Here is a 23,955-nt window from a genome sequence, read left to right on the forward strand (position 1 = left end):
AGATCTGATGCGTTTTTGAAAACTCTTGCTACTTCAAACTTCCGTACAAAACAGTGCTGAACTTTGACAAAACGTGATTTGAGGTTAAAGGGGGTGTTTATAGGCTACAACACTTTTAGGTTTTTTGCTATGGTAGCGAAAATGGGGGGAGATGTCGCATCTTTGTCACTTCTTTCTTTTCTTCTTTTTTTTAACCATGATGAGTTAGCGTCCCTCCAAGCACAAGCTAGTTCTTTGACTTTTTGCCTCATCTGTTTATGCAGATGTACATGTTATGTCTTGCAGCGTGTAGTCAAACATATCAGAAACAATTGGATGTACGTCTGCAAGATGTCTGTTAAAGATCACTTCATCTGGAAAGCATCTGCTGTTTACTAACACCTGATAGACGTCTTTGAGATGTCAGTTTTACATGCATTCTAAATCATACAAATCTTAAAGACATTTTCTAAACATCTATTTAGCATCTGACAGGAAACGTCCTATAGACGTATTGCAGATGAGCAAAAAAAAAAAAAGTCTTCCAGATGTAAACACGCACATCAAACAGACGTCTCCGTGATGTGCGTGTGCTATCAGGGAGATTACCTTATCCAGATATAATTGAATAATTACAGAGACTAAGTTATTGAATAATTAAAGAAAAACAAAGTGCAGAAACAGTAAAGCTATTTGCTCTACAAACCAGTGTGTTTACAGTTACGACAATACATTAAAATAATAAGCAGCATAACAAGCTTTTTTGTAAAGCTAAAAATAATTGGAAGCGGATGAGACCGAAAGTCAGATACATTTAATTTACAAATGGATGCCCCGGCGCTTAAAATGAAAAAAATGTAAAAAAACTAAAAACAAAAAAAAATCTTTTTAATTACAGTGGATCGGGAGAATGTATCCTCATTGCAATAGGAACCTGCCGGATCCTATCGGCCCCTAGTGGTGAGGTGACGGCAGGGCTGGAGGTCACCGTGAAATAAATGGATAGCCAGGGTCAAACAGTATCAACACACAACAACAAAATGAGGTTAAAATGTATTTTTTAATAAGATAATGTTTCAAATTATAATGTAAGAGCCACTCTGTATTCCATGCACTAATGAAAGAATACAATGACACCGTTAGCAGGGCTATGAGTTACTAGAACACCTCTTACAGCACTTCAGGAACACTCAACCTTAATCTGACCTCCTGACTTCTCATTACACAGCACCGCTGAATGAATGTCCTGCATTAATGAAATGGAATTAATCAGAACGAACCGGCATTTGTATTTCCAAGAGCTGACCCTGTATCAAGGAATGTTGCTTATGTCTTTCCCACAATGCATTTGTGCTTATGTTCCATATACTTTAAAACTGCAAAAATGGTGAAATGTGACTTACATTGTCTAGATAAGATAAAGAAATATATTGTCAATATCAAAATAATTGAAATTATATTATTTACACTGATTACAAAACAAGGTCCCCATCTCACGGATGAACAAGTGCTGTGCGTCAAGTACTGTAACCACTAAGGGAAGGAAGTCCAGGTATCGGCAATTCAAACCATTTTCGGTCTGCTTCGAAAGGTTTTTGGAAACACGGGATACTAATTACCAGGAATGCCAATAGCTAATCAGTTACAGTGTCCTTACAGGTTCCTTCTGGAGCATATGAACAATACCGGACCAATAAAAACATCACATTTCTAAGGTGCTTCAACAGAAAAAGAGGACATTATTTAACTTGAATAAAAGAATATGTTTTCAATATGTATAAATAAATGAAAAGGTTATTATAATGACCATAAATAAACAAGAAACCCTTCTTGACGGTCATCATGTTCCCTGCACCTTTATGTGATCCGATTACAAAATGGTTCAGTTCAGTTCATCGGTCCACTCGGGCCGCGTTCCGAATCCTCATAAACCCTTCTCCTCTTTTAGTGCCCTTTCCACTCGCTCTCTTTCCTTTCAACGCTAGAAAGGGGAGAAGAGGGAGCGAACAGTCTCCGTGGAGCAGGCGGAAAAGTCTTCAGACTCGGGCGAGGTGGTGGTGGTGATGGTGGTGGGAGAGGGACGTGGACTGGGGAGGAGGGGTGGCTGGGACGTGGGGTCGAGGTGCAGACCGGGGCACAGACGAGGCGTAAAGGCTGGGATGTGGAGGCTACAGGTCGGCTGGGTGGTCCAGGGAGCTGCGCTCACATTCGGGTGGCGTCCTCGTCTGAGAATCTGCCTCTCCTTATCAAGAGCGGTGGTCTGATGGAGGAAATAGGGATTATTTTAGTCTTAATTACAACAGATTTCGCCATGTCCTTCTAATTTTGCATTATGTTCGTCAGTTAAAACACTTATCCCCGGTTTCACAGACAAGTCTCAAGCCTAGTCCCAGACTAAAATGCATGTTTGAGCTGTTTTAACTGAAAGAAGCTTGCATTGACATGTCTTAAAGGGATAGTTCACTTTGAAATTAAATTTTGGTATGTTTTAGCTTACCTCAAGGGCATCCAAGATGTAGGTGTCTTTTTTTTCCGCAGTAGTTTCAATTTTGCTATTTTTAGGTCAAACCGTTCTTGTCTGTCAGTCGTATAATGCAGGTCTATGGTCACTGTCTCAAAGAGCATGCACAGAGTCCAAATTAAAACAATTCCCCATCGTCCAAATTAAACAATTCCCCATCGTAAGTACACATTGATGGCCTAAGACACGAAACGAGCGGTTTGTGTGAGAAAACGAACAGTATTTATATAGTTTTTAGCTCTTATAACAGCCACGTCCAAGTGATCTGGTGCAGACTGGTGCATAGATATATACACTAGATGTCGCCTTGGCTAAGGCAGTTCTTAACGAATGCCGTAGACAAGGCGACATCTAGTGTATATATCTATGCACCAGTCTGCGCACACGTCACACAGCAGGAAGCGCCCGCGCCCTCAGATCACTTGGACGTGGCTGTGTTACAAGAGGTAAAAACGATATAAATACTGTTCGTTTTCTCACACAAACCGCTCGTTTCGTGTCTTAGGCCATCAATGTGTACTTACGATGGGGAATTGTTTAATTTGGAGGTAAGCTAAAACATACCAAAATTTAATTTCAAAGTGAACTATCCCTTTAAAACGTGTCAGTGCAGTTGTTTTGTCTAAATATGAACACCAGTAATGTTTTTTTTTTTTCCAAGGCACGTTTATAAAACGTACTTAAATGTCCTAATTGAACCAAGACTTAATATAAGTCCTGTCTGTGAAACCAGGCCTAAAGATCTTAACTCAAAGACAGTGGATGGTTGTCAAAGCTTGGACATTCTGTTAGGACATTGTACATTATGTCTGTAGACATTATATATCCATTGGAATATTATGAGGCTGAAAAAAATCATTAAATCTTTTTTTTTTTTTTTCTAAATAATAATAAAAAAATTAATGTAAATACACTATCATTCAAAAGGCTGGTGTCAGTAAGACTGTTTAAATGTTTTTGAAAAAAGGTATTTTATGCTCACCATGACTGCATTTATTTAATTAAAAATACATTCATATTGTGAAATATTATTACAATTCAAAAGAACTGTTTTTATAGATTTTAAAATGTAATCTATTCTAAAAAAGCTGAATTTTAAGCAGCCATTACTCGCCTTCAGTGTTACATGACTCTTCAGAAATCATTTTATTATGCTGATTTACTGCTACAAAATTCAAATTGCCTTGATTCAAATGTCTGACCCTTTGTATTGCCATCAAATAGAAGACTTAGAGTAGCAATGAACAGATTACTGAAATCTTTTTGTTCATCAATTTTTGGAAGAGATTCCAACAATAAAGTAAAATTGAAATTTAATGCATCCTTGCTAAATATAAAAAATATTCATTTCAAATAATAATCTTATTGACCCTAAATTTGTGAACAGTAGAGTACATTTAATATTAATACATGCATGTCATAAATATATTAAAAGTGAATTTCTACTAACAAAATAAACATGGGCAACAGCGGGACTGGTTGCTGAGTATATTTTTTTGAAGATCATGAGAAGCTGGTTAGAAGCAGGACAGTGACACAAGCAGCACACTCAGGTGAAGAGCACATACAAATATGTCAATTGCCATGATGTTGAAGCAAATCATGCACATTCTGAACTCAGAACGTTCACACACACACACACGGGCTGAATGGCTGTAGATGGCCATCTTTGAGCATGACACGAGCAGGATTCACTGGGGTTCAACAAGACAGGGGCTGGCGTGCTACAGCGGACACGTGGCGTTACCTTATCCAAAACATTCCCGGGTTCTGATAGAAATCCAACGACCCTGATCTCTGGATGGAAAAGTCATGGTCGAGCTAAGCGAAGAAAAATCAGTGGAGCTCAGATAACATTATAGATAAGCTCAAATCATCAGCTGTAGTCTTTCAACTGTTAGTAAAGTATATTTGTAAGCTAATAGTGTTTGAACTTTTGCCTCAGCTGTCCATCACACATTGTGTCTGGTCTTTAATGTTTATTCTGCGTCTGGTGTGAGCGTGTTCTTACCGTCATGACGGACACTCCTGGGGTGTTGTTGCTGGCCTTGGGCCCAGTGTTAAAGTGCTTCTTGATCTTTCCTGCCACTGACAGCTGGTGCTCGTTTTCTGACAGACCGTCATTCTGAAACAGCCATTGATCCGATCAGTTACTGTAGTTATTAAACAAGAGGACTAAATGTGTTAAGACTGTGTCTGTTATAATTTATCAGTAAAGATTCACACATAGAGATGAGTTTAATCTGAATTACTCACAGTGACCCAGGGGTGTTCCAGCACCTGCAGTGCTGTGTATCTCTGATCCACTTCCACCTGCAGCATGGACACGATCAGCTCCTGAGGACACGGACGGGACACAGAGTTACTGCCAAACCCCAGTGCCAACAAATACATAGTGATGTCCAATTTGAGACTCATGACCTTCAGTTGGTGGCCACATTAAACAAAAAGTTATAATTAAAACGATTAATAATAATAATAATAATAATAATAATAATAATAATATGTGGGCTTTTTAAAAGTGAAATAATATGATAAGTAATGAGTAGGTTTTTAAAGCAAAATAATATGATAATAATAACATGTAAGGTTTTTAAAAGCAGAATTCCATTTGGTTTTGAACATTATACATTTCATTATTTTTCTATAGTGATACACTATTTCCTAGTCAGGGAAATAATATATCATAGACAAATCACAAAATTATGATATTATTAATATAATTATATTTATAATATAATATATATAACATAGACTTATATATATATATTTTTTTTTTGCTTTTAAAAAGCCAACATTTTATTCATCACATTATTTTGCTTTAAAAAGCCCACATATTACTTATATTATTTTGCTTTATAAAAAAACATATTTTTTTATATCAAATTATGTTGCTTTAAAAAAACACATATTATTTATATTATTTTGCTCTTAAAAATATCCACATAATTATCATATTATTTTATTATTTTGCTTTAAAAAAACATATATTATTTATCATCATATTATTTTGCTTTTAAAAATACCCACATATTATTCATCAAATTATTTTGCTTTTAAAAAAAATATTTTTAAATCAAATTATGTTGCTTTTAAAAACCCACATATTATTTATTATCATATGATTTTGCTTTTACAAAGCCCACATATTTATTATCATATTATTTTGCTTTTAAAAAACCCACATATTATTTATTATCATATGATTTTGCTTTTACAAAGCCTACATATTTATTATATTATTTTGCTTTTAAAAAAACCACATATTATTTATTATCATATGATTTTGCTTTTACAAAGCCTACATATTTATTATGATATTATTTTGCTTTTAAAAAGCCCACATATAATTTAGCTTTTTTTTAAACATAATTTTTAATATCAAATAATGTTGCTTTAAAAAAAAAACACAATATTATTTATTATGTTATTTGTCTTTTGAAAAATCCACTAATTATGACTTATTCCAAACAAACTCCACTTACTTTGGCTGAGTCGGATACATTGTCCCAGTACGGGAGAGGGAATTCTAACTGTCCCAGCAGTATCTGGTCAAACAGAGCTTCTTGATCATCAGTGCTCCTGAAATAGGGAATGCGACTTCAAATATAAATCAACAGGGGGAGCTCGATGCATTTGGTTCATGGATAGTACCACAGACAGCCACAGGGAGGCGCAATAACATCTTACATAACCTTACAGCTTTGATTACATTACTCAAAGTGCACTACATACCAGCAAGAATGTATTTAAGAATGAATCTTTGACATCTACTGATAAATTCACCGTTTTGATGGCAATTACAGGATTTTTTTTAAACAACTTCGAAAAGCATAAAAATTATAATCTCACATAAACCTAAGCCACATTTTCTCATACACACTGAACTTACCCACGAAATGGAGGAAAGCCACAGAGGAGAATATATGTGATGACTCCAGCGGCCCAGATGTCTACCTTAAGGCCATACCTACAATCCAGAAAACAAGTGTTGTTTTAGTTGTATTGCTCTATACTTAATACTTTTCAGCTTTATAATTCTAAATAATATGATCATAATCACAACAGTCACACGAGTCCATGAAAGTATCACACATTCAATGGCCCAAATTTGTGCAAACACGCTAAAATATTCACCCGGTCTCTGCGATAATCTCTGGTGCTACATATGTGGGTGTTCCACAGACAGTGTACAGGGGTCCGTCTACCACGGTGGCCAAGCCAAAGTCGCCCAGCTTCAGCGATTTGCTTCCGTCTTGATGCTCGTACACCTGTGAATCAAAGCGAAGAGCGATATTAGAGCTGGGAGCAAAATCAACCTAGATCCTTCAAAGCAATCTTTGAAAATGACATATCCGGCTCTCAAAAATCCCAAGGTGAGCAAATGTGCAGATCAGTGTCAAAAATATGCACTCGCTTCAAATAAACAGATATGTGTGCATGTAATGTCTTTAACCTAAATTCTACTGATGCTAAAAAGGAATTCATTGAGCATCCTAAGATTGGCTGGCTTTGTGTTTGTTGTTATATAATATGTAAAGTGATGCATTATGAAAAAACCTCATTCTGCATTGCAAGGTGCATTTACATGTATGCTTCCAGCCACAAGCGATTACCTTCAACACACTGAGACTGAGTGAGCGCATGTGTGAGCCAGCGCACGGCTATTTCCAGCTCACTGGAGTGAATCTGAGAAACAGAGGGTCTTATTTACTGCTACCTGATCACATTTCAATTGTAAGATCCACAGCATTTATAGACAAATTCCCTAGCTCATAAACAGGGCTTAAGGCAAGACACTAATGGTGTTTTAATGCACTGGTCCATTTAGAGATTTTGGCATATTTTTCCTCCATAACTGGTCTTTTTTCAGACCAGTGAAAAAAAAAAACATCCAAAATACACATTTAAAATTGTATGTTATTACACTCACTACTTATTTGTCCACTCCAAAAATATTACAATTCTCCAATCTATATTCTGAAGGTTTTTACAAGGGGGTTATAAAAGAGTTATAAAAAGAGATGCTCAATTTCTCCACTGTAACTCAACCTTTAACTTAATATACCAACAAAAACAGGCATTTTGAGCCTTGCTTTTATATTCTGGACATTTATGCAAATTAGTGCATATTTATTTAGATAATGCCTCATTTAAATATTTATTCATAAAACTTGTAATATAAAACAATTCTTTTAAATGTACTGATTAATCACCAGGGGAACTTGAAGTATGGTGGTATCTATTTGTTAAATGTTTAACCCTATTCACCAGTGGTGTCTTGCCTTTAACAACGCTTCCCTCTTAAATCAGTAGAGGAAGTGGCTGCGTATCAGCCATTGATTCATGAATGATGTCTGGTAAAAGGTTCGTACGAGAGCAGCCTTGGGGAACAGTACAGTCTGTGAACTGTCAAAGTGTGAGTCACATCTCAGTTCTTCCGCTGCAGAAGTGATATCACACGTATGCAGTCAGTCAGTAGGTGGCTGGTCTAGACTCAGTCAAAGATCTCGCAGCAATCATCTCTCTTTCTCCAAACACACTTCTATAGTTCCAACCCACAAGACCTATGAGTTTCATCCGTTCCTTTCCTCTACACAACACGTACACACAGGAACACATGTTTGTGGAGGCTGGTGATCTTTAGGATGTGACAACCACAGCGCTTGAGAGTTCGACATGAGATATTTTCACAGGAGGTCACTCTCAGAAGTATGTTTTGGAAAGGAAGGATGGCGTATTCATATCTTACCAAAAGGTTCTCTGGCTTGATGTCCCTGTGGACGATGTTAAGGCTGTGTAAGTATTTGATAGCATTGGCTAGGTTGTACAGCATGCCACTGGCGTCCCGCTCAGTGTATCTGTTGGCGGAGGTGATGGCATCAAAAAGATCTCCTCCCTAAAAATAAGAACAAAGAACAAAGTAAGAAATTGAATAGTCGTCTTCACTGTATTAAATATGCATTGATTCTTATTAATGCTTCTGAAGTTATTCATCCAAGAGAAGTGAGTATTTTTATTTTTGTAATTTGTTTAACATTTATGGCTTAGACCACAGCAGGTATCACAGACAGCAACGTAGCGTCGGCCCAGATCAGGCCCACATCTGGTACACTTGGATTCCACACGGTCCAGATGTGGGCTGGATCTGGGCCGACACTATGTTGCTGTCTGGGATATTAAGCTGCTGTCACAGTATTACCTAATGCACAGATACAACGCACATCCGATTTCTTTCCCAACTGTTAACGTTAACCGAATGTGTCTACGTGAATAATCGGCATGACAACCATTTTGACATATTTTTGTCGCGAAATAATTGAATTTGTGATTGCATGATGTATGAAAGAGCGCACTTGTATCTCTGAGCGCGCTTGTGTCTATCATCGCGAGTGCATCACTGAGTTCTTAAAAAATACTAGTTTTTAGCTTGAGCTCCGCGTTTTCAGAATGAACGAGAATGCATGTGCGAGACACTGCAAAAGACACAAAAGTCATAGATGTCTGTCTTGCTCGTTTGAAATAGAAAAAAAATGGAAAAACTGACAAATGCGTTCTGTGTAAACAGCCTCTAAATCTTTTTAACATCAAGCACTTTTTGCTCTTTATTTTCTTTATCCCTTTAAATGCTGATTAACACCAAGAACGATAACTATGATAAGGTACAAGTTTTAATAATCATTCTAATCCTATGAGAATAGAGAAGTCCACATGTAGTGGCAGACAATGTTGCAGCGCACGCTTATAATAATCAGAACTTATAGATTATAGCCATCATTTTAGCAAAATCTCTGTGGATAGACCCTTTATATTGTATCCATGATGTATATCATCATTCTGCCCAGCCCTGGTCTGAGGTATCTTCCACATCTACAGCTAGGTTTGGGAATGGAACGGTTTCAAAGCAAGGTGGTATTTCCACATACAGAAAATGATCTACGTCACAAGAGTTTTCTTGAGGTCAAGGAGTTTATACACAACAGGCAGAAAGTTCATGATGGCCTGGTTTGCCGTTCGCATGGCAGAAATCCCCTCAAAGAGTCGAGTTAAGTGGAGCAGCAGCTTAAAATAACGCTCAGTTCAACACAGGCAGCACAACTGCACAGGGTGGCCATTTCACGGACCATCAAGAGCTAAAATTAATCCGGATCACCACAAGACATGTAAAACAAGCAAAATTGCATCACCTCAGGTGCATGAAAATACTATAGTACACACCTTTACAAGCTCCATGACCAGATAGAGTTCACTATAAGTGTCCATTTCCTCAATCAGCAACACAATGTTTGGATGTTTCACTCTTCTTAGGATAGCCACCTCATTCTGGATCATATGCTCCTGTGTAGGAGAAAAATTCAGAATAAAAATAAATTGTATAAATCATCATAAAAATAGAAATATAAGCATTTTATTGACAATATCATAATGCTTTCACATCTCACCTTCCCTCTGCATTTGCCTTTGTTGATGATCTTCAGAGCGTACGCCCTGCTAGTCGAGTGCTCCACACATTCATGGACCACCGCAAAATTCCCGTCTCCGATCATTCGGCCGACTTTGTACCGATCTGAAATGGAGCTCGGGACTACGGGTATCGGCGTCTCCTCCGAGGGCTCGGCTGCAGACGGTGAGGAAGAAAATTAGAGCAAGACTGAGTGGGCCTCATTCAGAATCTGTTTTTATGACTGAAATCTCTGTAGGCAGTGGTAGCATTTGATTCCAGACCAACATTCCTAGTCTGAGAATCTCTTTGAATGCAGCTCAAAGAACAAGACGATAAACATGTATTTGGTTCACACCTCATGTGTCTTTCATTAGTGTGTTACAGTCGGCTACACTGTGTACATTGAAGCGGAAATTATTGTATAATGAACACCTATGCAAAGCCTTCAAATGTTGACCTTCATTGCAGACATACTCTAAGACACTGAGCAACTATAAAGCTTTCATTAGTAAAGGGCCCTCTCATTAATAAATTCATCAACCTGCCATATCTGCATAAGATCACAGTTCTTGAACAGCACAAACCTACTGTAGACCTTGATCTCTTTGTAAGGAAGCCTGAATACATTTATATTTCATGGATGGTCAGTTGACTGCCATGCTTAACAGTCTAAACCTAGTGATGCTATTGTTAACTAAAGCTGAAACTATACAAAAAAAATAGTTTTTGCTAAAGCTGAAATAAAATTATTTATTATTCCAGTTAGTAGCCAAGGCAAAATTAAAAATATTTGTTTAAATTTTTTAGGTTGAAGTACTAACATTCCTAAAACTAAAACTGAAATAAAAATAATTTTAAGCTAAATAGAAATATTAATAAAATAAAAAAATAAAAATGACTAAAGCACACATCAAAATTACTCAAATTTAAACCACAAAATTTAATTAAAAATATATAAAAAATCTTATAATATTATATAAATAATACGGTCTAAAAACCAGCTTTGCTTGATCTCTTACCATCGCTCACAGAACCTTCCTCCTCATCCATACTGCAGACTTTGGTAGAGGCCAGGGACAGAGAGGAACCACTGTGCTGGGATCCCTGTGAGGAAGAGAACATCCAATTAAACCAGAAACCACTATAAGCATGCCCGATATTGTTATGGTGGGCACTGCGTCAGAAAGAGGCATGCGATCACTCTGACGTAGACAAGCCCAGCAAGCATGAGCAGCATGGAGGAACGAATGAAGAATACGTGCTGAATGAAAATGCACATTCACTCTCTGACAGCAGATTCACTGATCGAACGGCAGAAATGCAGTTGTTACCCCTGTAACCCCATAAACAAAGCAGCTGCGCTACTTTCTGTTTCTGAACAGTATTTAAAAGTTTCAAACAGCCATTCAGATGTTTGCATTTGCAGTGGTGTTCATCACATCACCAAATACTTAAAGACTTAATAGGCTATTTATTTTCAAACTTAAACATTTTTATATTTTTATTTATATTTAATAATAAAATCAAAAGTTGTAGCTGTATTATTTAATGGACCTAAATTATCGAACAATGATTAGATGTATTTGTTGGTAACACTTTATTTTACACTGTTATTGTTACGTTACATGCGGTTCCTTTAGTAATAATAACTATGAATTATGCATAATTACATGCAACTAACCCTAAACCAAACCCTAATCCTAACCCTGTAGTAAGTATATGTAGTGACTTAATATTACTCAGTACTTAAATGTATAATTACAGTGTAACAAAGATACCTTAAAATAAAGTGTAATCATTTTTAACTAAGGTTAACAAAGAATAACTTCTGTAACAAATATAGCTATTGCTCATTGTTAATGTTAGTTAATGTATTAACTGACCTTATTGTAAAGTTATATCTATTGTTCTTTATAAGTCTTTTGCACTTCAATCTGTTTGAAACATTTGTTGTACTTTATACATTTCTGTGTATTGCTTTATTGTATTTATATGTTCAGTTATTTTTGTTATAAGATAAAAGTTATTAAACCTGTTATAGTATGACAACACTTTTTTGCAACTTTTTACAATATCGTGATAATACGGTATACCGTGATAAAAGCTTCAGCAATTATCGCAACATGAAAATTTGATGCCGTCACATATGCCCACCAACTGCATAGCAGTAGCCTACATGGTCAGCTAACCATTTAACTTTAAAAAAAAAATAAACACTGAAAAGGATAAGCCACTCCCTGGGTGTTTCGCTCACTTTCTACCTGTGCTGGATATCCTCAAGCTGCCGCATGTGCTATTCCCGACAGGACGGTCGGCACGCTCGGGACACAATCCTCTCATTCTCACTTTTAAACACAGCAGGACAAAGATAGTTAGCACATCAGTGTTTCTTTGCTAGTTTCCATGGAAGCACCAAGTGTGAGCGGAGTTACTGGCTGTTCTGTAAATTGGTTTTCGCTCCCGGTTGCCGCCAGTCAGGGTGCAGGGACCCTTTCAAGTCCGCGCGGAGAGTAATTGGAAAGATGTCTCCGGGAGCACCGCGCTTTCCTGGCTGTTGGGCGAACTCAAATGGATTTGATTGGACTGCGGCCCCGGTCGCACCTCAGGGACGGCGGCGCTGTAAGGAGCTGCTGCTAATGGCGAGAACGAAGCGCAAATATGCCGAGACGAAACAGTGGATGGGTCAGGGAGGGTCAGCACTCCTACAGTACACACACACACACACTGTTTGATAATGTCAGTTTGAGTGGATACATATGAGACGGGCGATGCAGGGCTGTTTAAGTGTCATCAGAAAGAGCTTTGACTCGAGAGAGTGAGTGTGTGTGTGTGTGTGTGCGCGCGCGCGTGTGTTTCCGCATCCTTTTTCTATTTCATTCAGATCACAGTTTGTCCTAGCGCTGTCAAAACTCTTGTTACCATGGAAACTGTTGGAGCGTACTAATAATATTTTCCCTCTGCGAGACAGGAAGCAGCCAGAGACTAGCCCATATAAGGCATCTTCCTGTTTCCTGGCTGAATGCTAGGTCAGATCAGACTTTCACAGAATTTCTCTGGAGCAAAACAAAATAAATCTTTTTTTTTTTGCATTTGCCTCGTTTAATTTAATGATCTGAATCCACTGATCAATATTATATTATGTTAAAGGGTTAGTTCACCCAAAAATGAAAATTCTGTCAGTAATGACTCACCCTCATGTTGTTCCAACCCCGTAAGACTTTCATTCATCTTCGGAACACAAAGTAAGATATTTTTGATGAAATCTGAGAGCTGGCTCACTCCTTCATAGGCTGCTAGGTTATTGATATCTGCCATCCCAGACAAGTTATTAAAGACATCGTTAAAATAGTCCAAGTGACTATAGTGGCTCAACCTTAAGTTTATCAAGCGACGAGAATACTTTTTGTGCGCTTTATTCAACTATTAATTTTCGTCTGTGTGGGCCTCTGAGTGAGTTCACGTAGTGTAACAGCGCAGCGCTTCTGGGTTGTACGTCAGAACGTAGGCTCACTATTTTATGTTATGATATTATGTTCTGATAAATGTAAGTACTCGGTTGCATAATAGTCTGTTATTCAGCATCTGTGCAATTATGATGCTCATAACACAAATAGACTTCAGACCAATTACATAATGGCTTGAATGACTGATTTAATGCCTGAGATGATTTTGTTTTGTGGAGATGGTGATGCAATAGGGAAATTTAATCCAATGTTTTCATCAGGATCGCTGCTACTCATTCCCTCTCTCTGGAATCTCTGAGGCTTTGCTTCTTAGCTGCAACTCCATTAAGACCAAAGTGAGAAAATCTCACAAGTCACTTCAGGACACTTGGTTACACCTATAATCTAACTAACTCTGTGGCCGACTGCATTAATTCGTTTTTTAAACGCAGGACCATCATTAAAGCGTTTTTGTAGTGCAAAAGTAAAATTGGTTTGGCATCCACAAGTCTGGGATAAATAAAATGTAATTAAAGCAACTCTGAGCCAAACTGTCCCAAATAAACAGAAGAGTACCGAAATGATTTTGTAAAGAACTCGTACTAAAGAGACTTACTCTTTAATGTATTAAGCATCTGCAATCATACGTACATGATGGAATGGTTTCATGACATGCTTTATGGAAAAAAAACACATAAGTCTAGATAACACATTAAAAACAATGACCAGAAAATGACATGCCTTATACACATAAAAAACATCTAAGAATTAGATTATGATACAAAACTATTAGAAAAACAAAGATAACGATTGACAATAAAGCAAAGATATACAGGAGCTGAGTACTGAGCAGAGCAGGAAACTGAGCAGAGTCAAAAACAATAAGGTACTACAAACAGAGAAAAAAACAATGAGAACCAATGGAACACAAGAGGACAGAAAACTACTGCACAGACAGAGAAAAAGAAGTGGTAATATTTACATGGTATCAGACAGAAAACAAGGTGTCTATTTTCTGAAATGAATATGAAGTGACCAGTTAAAGGAATGGCTCACTCAAAAATGAAAACACTGTACTTGAGATATCAAAGTTTATGGAATGAATGAAAACACATGCACACTTACACACACAATGTCATTTAAACATCCAAAAAGAAAAGAAAAAAAATACAGGTGTGAAAACACCAAAGGAAAATGTGAGGAGCATGCAACCCAACAGACAGATTGAGGAACATCATCATAGAGATGATGAAGAGTGTGTTTTTATGAAAATTTGAATTGAATTGGCCACGCCCACAGGATGTGGAACTGCAATGACGAGAACAGGGATACTTTATCCATCACAACAACAAAACAGGAAAGAAGGAATTCTGCATCCTGTTTGCGACCTCAAATCAGAACAGATGCGTTCTCAATTCAATCCTGATCAGCACTCAACTCTGATAGAGACAGGTGTGATTTTGAGAATGATGCTGTGCTTGATGGCCTCGCTTTTCATGTTACGCAACAGAAAACACACAGCCTACCTAGTTAACCAACCATTAAAAAAATGTCAAACAAAATGTCCATTTAATCTCACAGCTATGATACAAATGAAATTGTAACCTCATTTATCTCGATTAAGTCTTGTTTACCCAGATTGAGATGGATTAGCACACGTTGAAAGGGTTCATTACTGTTTTAGATGTGTTTTGACATTGATTAAAAATGTATTTGTCGCCATAGCATCAAATGCGCATGTGTTCCATGTTCTCCCCCAGAGAAACTGAGGGTTCATGGAAAAAAGAGAGACAAAGAAGGGGATATGCCTAAGGATACAGAGGCCACACACACACACACATATATATTCCCAGTATAGATCCTCCACTCTTGTGTGGCTCATTTCTGAAAGTGGGTCATGCGTTGAATGCAATTCACAGCCCAGGCTTGAGCGGTGAAGCCAATTAATAATAAATCAGTAGTAATGATCAGTGTTTAAATCATTCAAGTGGAAGCAGTAAGGTCATTTAAAACTGTAGCATAAGCAATCAGAGAAGTTTATAATAGGCAATCTTTGGATTTTCAGGAGATTGGATTGCTAGCGGAGAACTACTGTAATTACACACATTAGCAACGTATTTGCATACACTGCAAGCTAATTGACTAACCAAACCACAAAGCAGCAATAACAACATTCGTAGACTCATATAAATTCATAAGCCAGATAAAGAAGTGCCTGCTTCTCCGGAGCCTTTTAGGAGAGAACATTCAGTTCTTTTGCATTTGTATCATATTTATGTAAATGTTTTTTCTCTCTCCTTCATTCACAAAACTCCACTGGGGGGGTTTTCAAAGCCTGACCCACTTATGCAGGAGATGGTTGTAAAGACGCTGAGATGCGTCTCTGCTTTGGGCAGATCTGACTGTCCCAAATTCTCATTCTGCAACAGCAACGAGCTGAGAGCAAAGCCATTTGACAGAATCAAACCGCAGAGAGATCATCCAACTTCAAGAGCTCAGGCTGCGGTGCAAGATAAGTGAAAAGTATGAAGAGAATCTGAAAGTCTTCCCTAGCGGGTGGAGGGCGAACACAAAGTGCTCAGAGTCGCTGTCTCTCTGCCGGCACGTCGACTCAATCACTTTTTGAATCATGAAAAGTCAGACTCTTCCACAAGAGCAAGTTTTGCCAATTCTAATGCAATCTGGAACAATTTCGAAAATAAAAAGTTGAACATGTCTGTACTTTCTCTTAAAGGTGCAGACAATAATGTGCTTATTTATGTCGGTGAGGATGCAATGTCATGCAATGTTTTCAGCTATGCTACTGAGGGAATTGGGAAGTTTAGGGAAATGATTTGATAATAGGAGGGTTACCATTCTGCTGGTCATGTGATCTCAACATGGTGGCACCAATATGGCAAACTATGTAAAATAACATTTATTATTCTACTAGCTTTTATTATGGTTCCAAATTTGACTGGAATCTTCTTGTATGAGTGTATATGTCATTTCTTTATGGGTTAACCTTAACAGGAGTGCACTTTTAAGAGAAAGGCTCTAACTAAAGGAAAGAAATAAGAACATGCTGCACATTAAATGTAAATAACTCGTTTCTCTATGAGCCTACACCATCAGAACCTTATTTAAGGTCAGAGTAAAGCTCCAGTTTGATAGTGGCTAGCAGTTTCTGATTAATCTATAATGGGTCGATTCATCTGCACGTGAATTCACTGGCTGTACAAAAGAACTTTAACTGCCTGCAGCTGGATCTGAAGTGACCCAAAAGCTCAACATACTGTAGTGAACATTTGGATGCTGTAGTGCATCTTAGTCATGGAGAGCGAAGAAGGAGGAATAGACAGACACTCAGAAAGAATGGAAGACAGAGAGACTCTTAAGAGAGAGACAGTCAGAGTAATCACTAGGGTTTAAGGCTCATGTTATAACCTGAGAGAAACTGGACTGGGAAGGAGAAGTTTCTACTGCATCAAACCTCTGCATTAGTCTATCAACTGCAGGATTAGAGACACTTTGATCTGGTCACGTGCACAAACTCTTCCCACTCACACACAAACTGGCCTCTGAAACCCAATGGTAATGTGTTTCTTGGTGAAAAAAATGAACAAATAAAAATGAACTGGTGAGTTGCATGTTCCTTCAACAGCATGTATTATGCAATTTCTCTTTCTCCACCATACAGTCCCAATCAGGGTCCAAAATTCACACTCGCCAAGCACCAAATGTGTGTAAAAATTGGTTTTGGTCAGTATTTGCCAACTGACAGGTAAACAACCGCAGTATTTTACATGATATGAAACAAATTGTCATATTCTCACTGATGTAAGTGATGCAAGCGATTCAATCAATTAAAAACTTTCACAAATCACAATTTTTTTTTTTTTATAGGTGCCACAGAAAGTATATAATCTCGAATATGATGCTGCAGGTGACACAACTTGCGCTACTTGTCAAACTGCTAGGGGAAAAAATGCTAAAAACCTAAATAAAATATATTGTTAAATACAAATCATGAAAAATACAGCTTCATGGCAGGTAAGAAATATTGAATCGCTCGCATCACTTACATCAGTGAGAATATGACTATAGTTCATACAAGTTGTTTCAAATCATGTAATATACTGCGGTGTTAATGGTATTAATGGTCAATTTTCTCAAATACTCGCCATTGGCAGACAATGGCAAAAGTTAATTTTGGATCCTGGACTTAATGATTGCTGCTCTACTACAAGCAGAAGTCATTCTCCATGGATGATTCATGGACTTCCACACTCAAAAGTCCACTAGAGACAGAAATAGCACATAAAATCTCCAAACGTGGTGGCCCAAATTAAGGATTGACTGTGGATCTTAGCGCCACTTTGAAGAAGTGGGGAAATTAAGCTGTGCTGTCAATGAGGGCCTTGTCCATTTCCTGAGAACATAGAAGGAGCGCGTTATAAAGTGCCCGAGATGGTGGTGGAGGGCAAAAGGATGTTCTATCTAAGTGGAGAAGGTTCTGCGGCTGGTTGCATAAACTGCTTAGACTACAAGTTAGTCATTCATTTTTTATTCAAGACTGGTCATAACTTTTTTAAGTCAGTTACATAAAAAGGTAAATTGGTTTAATTTGAATTCGAAAAGTAAGACTGATTAGCCGTAATAAACTGCTAGTTGGTTATCCTAGTTCTTAAGGCACATTTTTAAGTTAGCGGCTATGTTTATGCAACTGGCCCCTGAACACTCAAATCACGCCATATACTGGATAAACACTTTATAAAGGATACGATTTAACACAGCAGAAATGGGTTTAGATGATAGATGATATCAAATCCACCAGATGGACAGCAGAAGATCTGAGGATCATGTTTATATGAGCTAATGTAAAAACATGGTGTGTGTGTGTGTGTATTAGGGTGATTGAAGATGGAATATTGTCTTACCCTGCGTTTCTTCAAGCTCCCCGGGCTGGTGGGAGACGGACTGGGTGACTTTGCAGAATGGGGTGTGGACAGCTGACTGGCTGGGGTCCCATTCACTACAAGGGGAAAGAGGAAAATGCTTGAGTTCACAAAAGAAAAAAAGAAAAGTGCACAAAGTTTGTGAATGAAACTAAGCAAATATTCCAAGCGCCCCAGGAGGCTTCCAGTGCTCTTACATTCAAAAAGTGAGATCTTAAAAAACCTGTCTGTGAATAAGAAGAGAAGAAATCACCCACACAGCTCCTCCTGCTTCCCACATTCGCATCCCTAAACAAATCCTCTTTGGACAGAGTGCCACACACCCAGTGGCACAAATCCCTACACACTCACATCTTCCAAGGCCTATCAGTCATGGTATGACTGCACTACAGGCCACTGAGAAGATCCAAACTCTCAGTCAACACCAAGCTGCTTCATATTCACAGGCCACTGCCTCTATTTGCTGAGACAGAATAGGAAGCATCCCTTGTCAGTTTAACACTCTTGTTACTATGTCACCAGGACATTAAATTTATGCAGACCATCAAAATTTAAACAGACCATCAAAATTTAAACAGGTAGCAAAAATAAAAATATTATTTTTAACTGCAACATATTCTTTCTTATTCACTTTTAAATTGGAATAAAAGCAGCAGCTAAGAGCATGAATTAATGGAAAAGGTCAATGCTTAGTAAAGGTATAACATCAATAAACCAATGTGTTTTCATGCAATGAATTTTTAAATACATAAAAATGATAAAATATTAATCATGAACTAGGCCAAACTAATTAAGTCAGGTGCTACTGTCAAAAATGTGTCATTTAATATTTATAAACATATAAAACATACATATATATGCTTCCAATGTTGCTTGCTGTTAAAATGGCAAGAGGGTTGACATAAACATTCTAAATTCTCATTAATTTACAGCCCAATGATAAATTGTAGATTTCCAAACTGTTTTATTTATAGCAAACAAATAGCTATGGGAATATCAAGTATATTATCATATCAAGTTTGAGAGACATGAGAGAAAACAAACTCAGTTAAAACGTTTAAATAAAATGTGTATCGACACTATACTCGGCCGCCCCTATAGACTAATTCAGTAACCTACTGATTCACATGTAAATACATTTCAAATAAAAATCCTTCTGGCTCTGGCATCAACCCCAGTTGAATAAACATCACTTTCAATCTCCGTCATGAAAAGTAAAAGCCAGTTTCCGCAAAAGAGCACTGAATCCGCCTCTCCTACCTTCGTATTGCAGCATCTTGAGACACAGTGCTATTCCAGGTGGCAGAAAGCAGCAGCACTCGCTGAGCGCGGATTCCAATGAATGGAGCGGCGGAGAGCAGAGCGGAGTACAGCGCGTGAGCCGCTGCGAGCTCATTGGCTCTCGGCCTGCTTGCGTAGCTGTGACGCGCGCCTGAGCCAGTGCAGTACGGTAAGTGGGAGGCGCGCGGGCTGAGGTAATGGTGGAAACGCGCCGAATCTTCTCACCGACAGACCTTTAATGGCACTCGAACCACGGCCAGATACAAACATAAACACTACCGTATTTTAACATGAAATAGTAATTTCTTAGGTCTCGCTCATTATGTGTAGTGAAAACAATGTCAAATGACCAAGTCACTTCAATCAATGAACCTACTTAAAATGTGGCGTTATTTAGTTGGTTAGTAGCCTAATGATCTCAGGTAAGTTAACGTTAGGCTATTTATTTATTCATTAACTCAGTTATGTATTGTTTGGTTTCAGGCATTTATATGAATTTATTTCGTTTTTGAATAGCAAGTGAATATTAAGATGTTTTAAAAAGCCTATAAAAGTGCTTCTTTATAAAAGCACTTTCGTCAACATGACCCTGTGTGATCTATGTGGTGTTTACAGGAACGACACAAAGATCAATTATAGCTTGTTAGATGTCAATACTTTCAGCATTCAGTCTATTATTATTGAAAGTGATTAGTTCTAAATGGCTTCCTGCCAAAAACACTGAAGGGTTTTTGAGTGCACCAAGTTCTCTTTGAAATGCATGCAGTGAGTGTGTTTACAGATTTTTGCTGTACTTGAGGTTAAAATTTTGAAAATTTTCCTCATAAATATAGTGAAATATGTCCAAAAAAAACTTGTGAAGACATTTGAAGAGGTCTGTCACTATTTAAAAGGCTCAAAAACATTCAAATCATATTTTTGCTTTGAATATCAAGAGGTTTGTATGAAGGCCAAATTTTCACCTCAATAGAAAAACCGCTTCATCTGTCTTCACTAATATGTAAACCGTGTGTGTGTGTGTGTGTGTGTGTGTGTGTGTGTGTGTGTGTGTGTGTCAGACTGGGTGGAAGAAGTACACTCATTAGCACAATCTGTGGTGCTTCATTAATTTGATGCAAATTAATGATGCATCACTGTTTTATTTTGGGGCTAGTTCTCCAACACGTTCTCAAAGTTCCCTGTCAGAAATGGATTAAGAACGTCTAAAACAAGGAATATTCAAAACTGGACTGGATTGGTGACCAAGTATCAGTTTAAGAATAACTGATTCTGATAAATGTTCCTCATTTTATCACACCATGAATAATAATGAATGTTTTCGTTGTGAGCGGAAGGTTTGACAGCTCAAATGTACATCCATTTTCATGACTGAAAGTAATCAAATATCCCGTTCATAACCCAACCTGAGGTCGAAACTATTCCCCCCTTCCAGCACTCTCCCATAAATACACAAACATAAACGATTGAGCTATAGAGGATGTTACAGCATTGCAGGAGACTGCTGGGAGAATGCCCATAGTTTATGTACTGTATGGGATATGAGTCCAGCATGGTTTATAATACAAATATAAATTTAGACACTGAAAAGAGAGAAATGACTCTTGAGTTTGCTCTTGTGTAACATGCTCAGCTGTGGGAGGATGGATACAGTGATGTGACCTCTCTCCTCTCTCACTCACTCTCTCTCTCTGCTGTTTACTTCTCTCTTTTTCACACCAGGTGCAGTTTGATCCGCTGTTTGCATCTGACCCTTTGTCCATAATTCAAAGCGAGGATATGATCCAAAAGGGACCGTAAAAGAGGTACAGCGTCCTCCCCTGACATACCCCTGTCCTGATCTAACACTCCCACTACAGCTCAACAGAAATAAATTCTGTCTGAATAGGAATGACTTACGATAAGTCACAGAAGTTTTTCTGTTTTACTAAACACTGTTTTAGGGCTTTTAATTGATTACAACTTTTTTATTAAAATCATCACACAAATATGAGCAGAGAAAAGCCTGAAGGGCAGTTCAAAAGACATTATTGGCACAGATGAGTAAATCATTGAATAGACATTACAAAAAAAGTGGCTTTAGAAATCAATATAGCAAATATGAGATGTTCAAAAAATGAGAAATGATAGTGGAAATAAAGTAAAAAAAAAAAAAAGTAAGTATATACATGGCATAAGAACAAACATATTATATGTTTACACACAAATTATGCAATACACTATATATATATAAACACAATACTGCATTATTAAAATATACAGAGCATCCAGATAGTGGTTCTGTCTGTCTTCTGCGGCGCTCTGCTCTGACTACATTCACGAAAGCGCATCTGTCTCACAGTGGATATCATTTTTAATGAAATTTCTATTTATGGTGCATCTATGTGATATGCACAACAGGCTTTCAGAGAGGAGCAAGACAGAGTGGACCAGGATACAGTAATATCAGTCCCTATGCAATAAGGGCTACGAAAAATAAAATGGTTCCATCACCAACATGCAAACAAACATGACTTTTCAATCGTTTTTATTGCAGACAAACTGATGCAGCCAGATAGCTGATAATTCTTATGTTATCCTAATTCTTATGATAGCTAATGTTATAGTCAATATTATACATATGTATAGACTTTTTCTTTTTAAATAGCATTCCCATTGTAGACTCCAATAATTAACATGATTCTAGTGAAATTACAACTTACATAAAAAAGATAACTACCTAACAGTACTATTGAAATCAGTTTGAATTGGGTTTCTTATCTGTTTCCTCATCTGATGGACAATTTAAAAAAAAACATTATGATAATATTGGCCAATACCTCTGATATATTGTGGATCTCTGAATTCATTCTGACCTAGCATTTTAAAGTTTAAAACAACATTCACAAATCATTGTACTTTTATAAGGAAATATATTTCTGAGTAAAACAGTGGGACTTGGACCTCAAAGACTTGAGACTTGAGTTGGACTTTGCTATTAGGGCTCAAACTGTAGAGCATGGTGCTAGCAACACCAAGGTCATGAGTTTGATTCCCAGAGAATGCATGAACTGATAAAAGATATGCAATATGGAATACAATGCATAAGTCACTTTGGATAAATAAATAAAAAAGCCAGATGCATAAATGTAAATTTTAACTAGTAGCCTATTTTCTTCAAGCATTGAACACCTGAGAAAAATAAATACAGAAAGTATCTTCATACTTGCATACTACATTGGGTCCAATTTTTACAGAGTGTAGCTAACATCCGTTGAAATCATTCCCAAGTCATTTCCCAGGTGGAACAAGTGAATACACTTTCACTAACTTATTTCTTTGGAATAACGTGCATAGATGAATCATACACAATAATAAACATGCGTTAATGAAAGTTATAGTTCAGTTTTCCTGCTGTAGGGCACATGCTAATGGGGTAATGAGCTGTTTGTGGGTTTGTTAGTAACAAGCTGAGCAACTGGCTAGAATTACACAGTAAGAATAATAACAAGGTCTCTGAATTAGAGTGACAGGAGCAGCTCTACATTTCCTGTGGACAGTCAGCCAGCGGTGTTTCGAGCTGATTAAAGATTACTCTCTGGTGCTCTAATTAAAGTTTACTCTCTGGATAAACTGCTCAGATAAAAATTCAGTCGACTACAAGGCCAAGCTCCTCCGTGCAAATTCAAAGGAAAGCTTAACAGAAATTCGTGAGGAGAACGACCTAAGATTATAGATCAGAAATCCATTGGAAGGATGCCTTCAGTAAATAGGACAGGCACAGAAAGACATGCAGTCTGTAATGAACCATCTCTGCCATCCCACACAGTTGTTGATAAATATGACAGAGAGAGGCTGTTTATGTCTGTCTCGCTGTGTCTTCTTTGTTAAAGCACCTCTAAATGTGCTGTCATGCTCAACACTTGATCGTACCGCTCAAACTGTGAATAATGCGCAGGATGACATGGGCTTCAGTTTTTCGTTGTGTGAAAAAACAAAAGGCTTCTCGTAACTGTACACAAACAGTACATCAGTGCCATTTGTATAGAAATTCACCATGTTCATGTGTGTTTAAAGGTGTGCAGGCCACTCTCAAACAGAAATCAATGTGCTATACTTAGCCTGACAGGGTGTATTATATAAACAGCACTCATACAGTGAGCAGCTTCTCTCACAGACACTTAAAGTAAGGACAGCTAGACCTTTCTTGAAATCACTTATCTGATTCATCCCAAGAAATATCTCACATTTGACATATGCTGTCTGACAGATTAAAAGGCAGATGCCTGTTTAACAGCCAGTCTGTTTGATCCTTTCAGTGACGGGAATTTTTTTATTATTTTTAAATTGACCATCGTTTTTTCTGGTAGCTGT

General features: G+C 37.5%; 1 protein-coding gene across 3 annotated transcripts in view; it reads right to left on the reverse strand.

The window, feature by feature from the left end:
* Positions 1-1,021: 1,021 nt before the first annotated feature.
* The window catches only part of dclk1a (doublecortin-like kinase 1a), a gene marked incomplete at both ends in the record, with an annotated part of 51,606 nt that continues 28,672 nt past the window's right edge, over positions 1,022-23,955 (reverse strand). The window contains 13 exons of one of the 3 annotated variants that reach the window (XM_081353756.1): positions 1,022-2,239; positions 4,248-4,321; positions 4,512-4,625; positions 4,757-4,837; positions 5,986-6,082; positions 6,393-6,470; positions 6,638-6,771; positions 8,253-8,399; positions 9,719-9,838; positions 9,943-10,118; positions 10,964-11,048; positions 18,307-18,401; positions 19,585-19,662. In XM_081353756.1, coding sequence (XP_081209882.1) covers positions 2,182-2,239; positions 4,248-4,321; positions 4,512-4,625; positions 4,757-4,837; positions 5,986-6,082; positions 6,393-6,470; positions 6,638-6,771; positions 8,253-8,399; positions 9,719-9,838; positions 9,943-10,118; positions 10,964-11,048; positions 18,307-18,401; positions 19,585-19,600 — 1,275 coding nt within the window. Of the gene's footprint in view, positions 2,240-4,247; positions 4,322-4,511; positions 4,626-4,756; positions 4,838-5,985; positions 6,083-6,392; positions 6,471-6,637; positions 6,772-8,252; positions 8,400-9,718; positions 9,839-9,942; positions 10,119-10,963; positions 11,049-18,306; positions 18,402-19,584; positions 19,663-23,955 lie in introns of those variants that run through there. The other 2 variants (XM_081353755.1, XM_081353757.1) reach the window with 2 other exon arrangements.

This window comes from Scardinius erythrophthalmus (assembly GCF_964197995.2).
Source record: "Scardinius erythrophthalmus genome assembly, chromosome: 23".
Lineage (NCBI taxonomy): Eukaryota > Metazoa > Chordata > Actinopteri > Cypriniformes > Leuciscidae > Scardinius > Scardinius erythrophthalmus.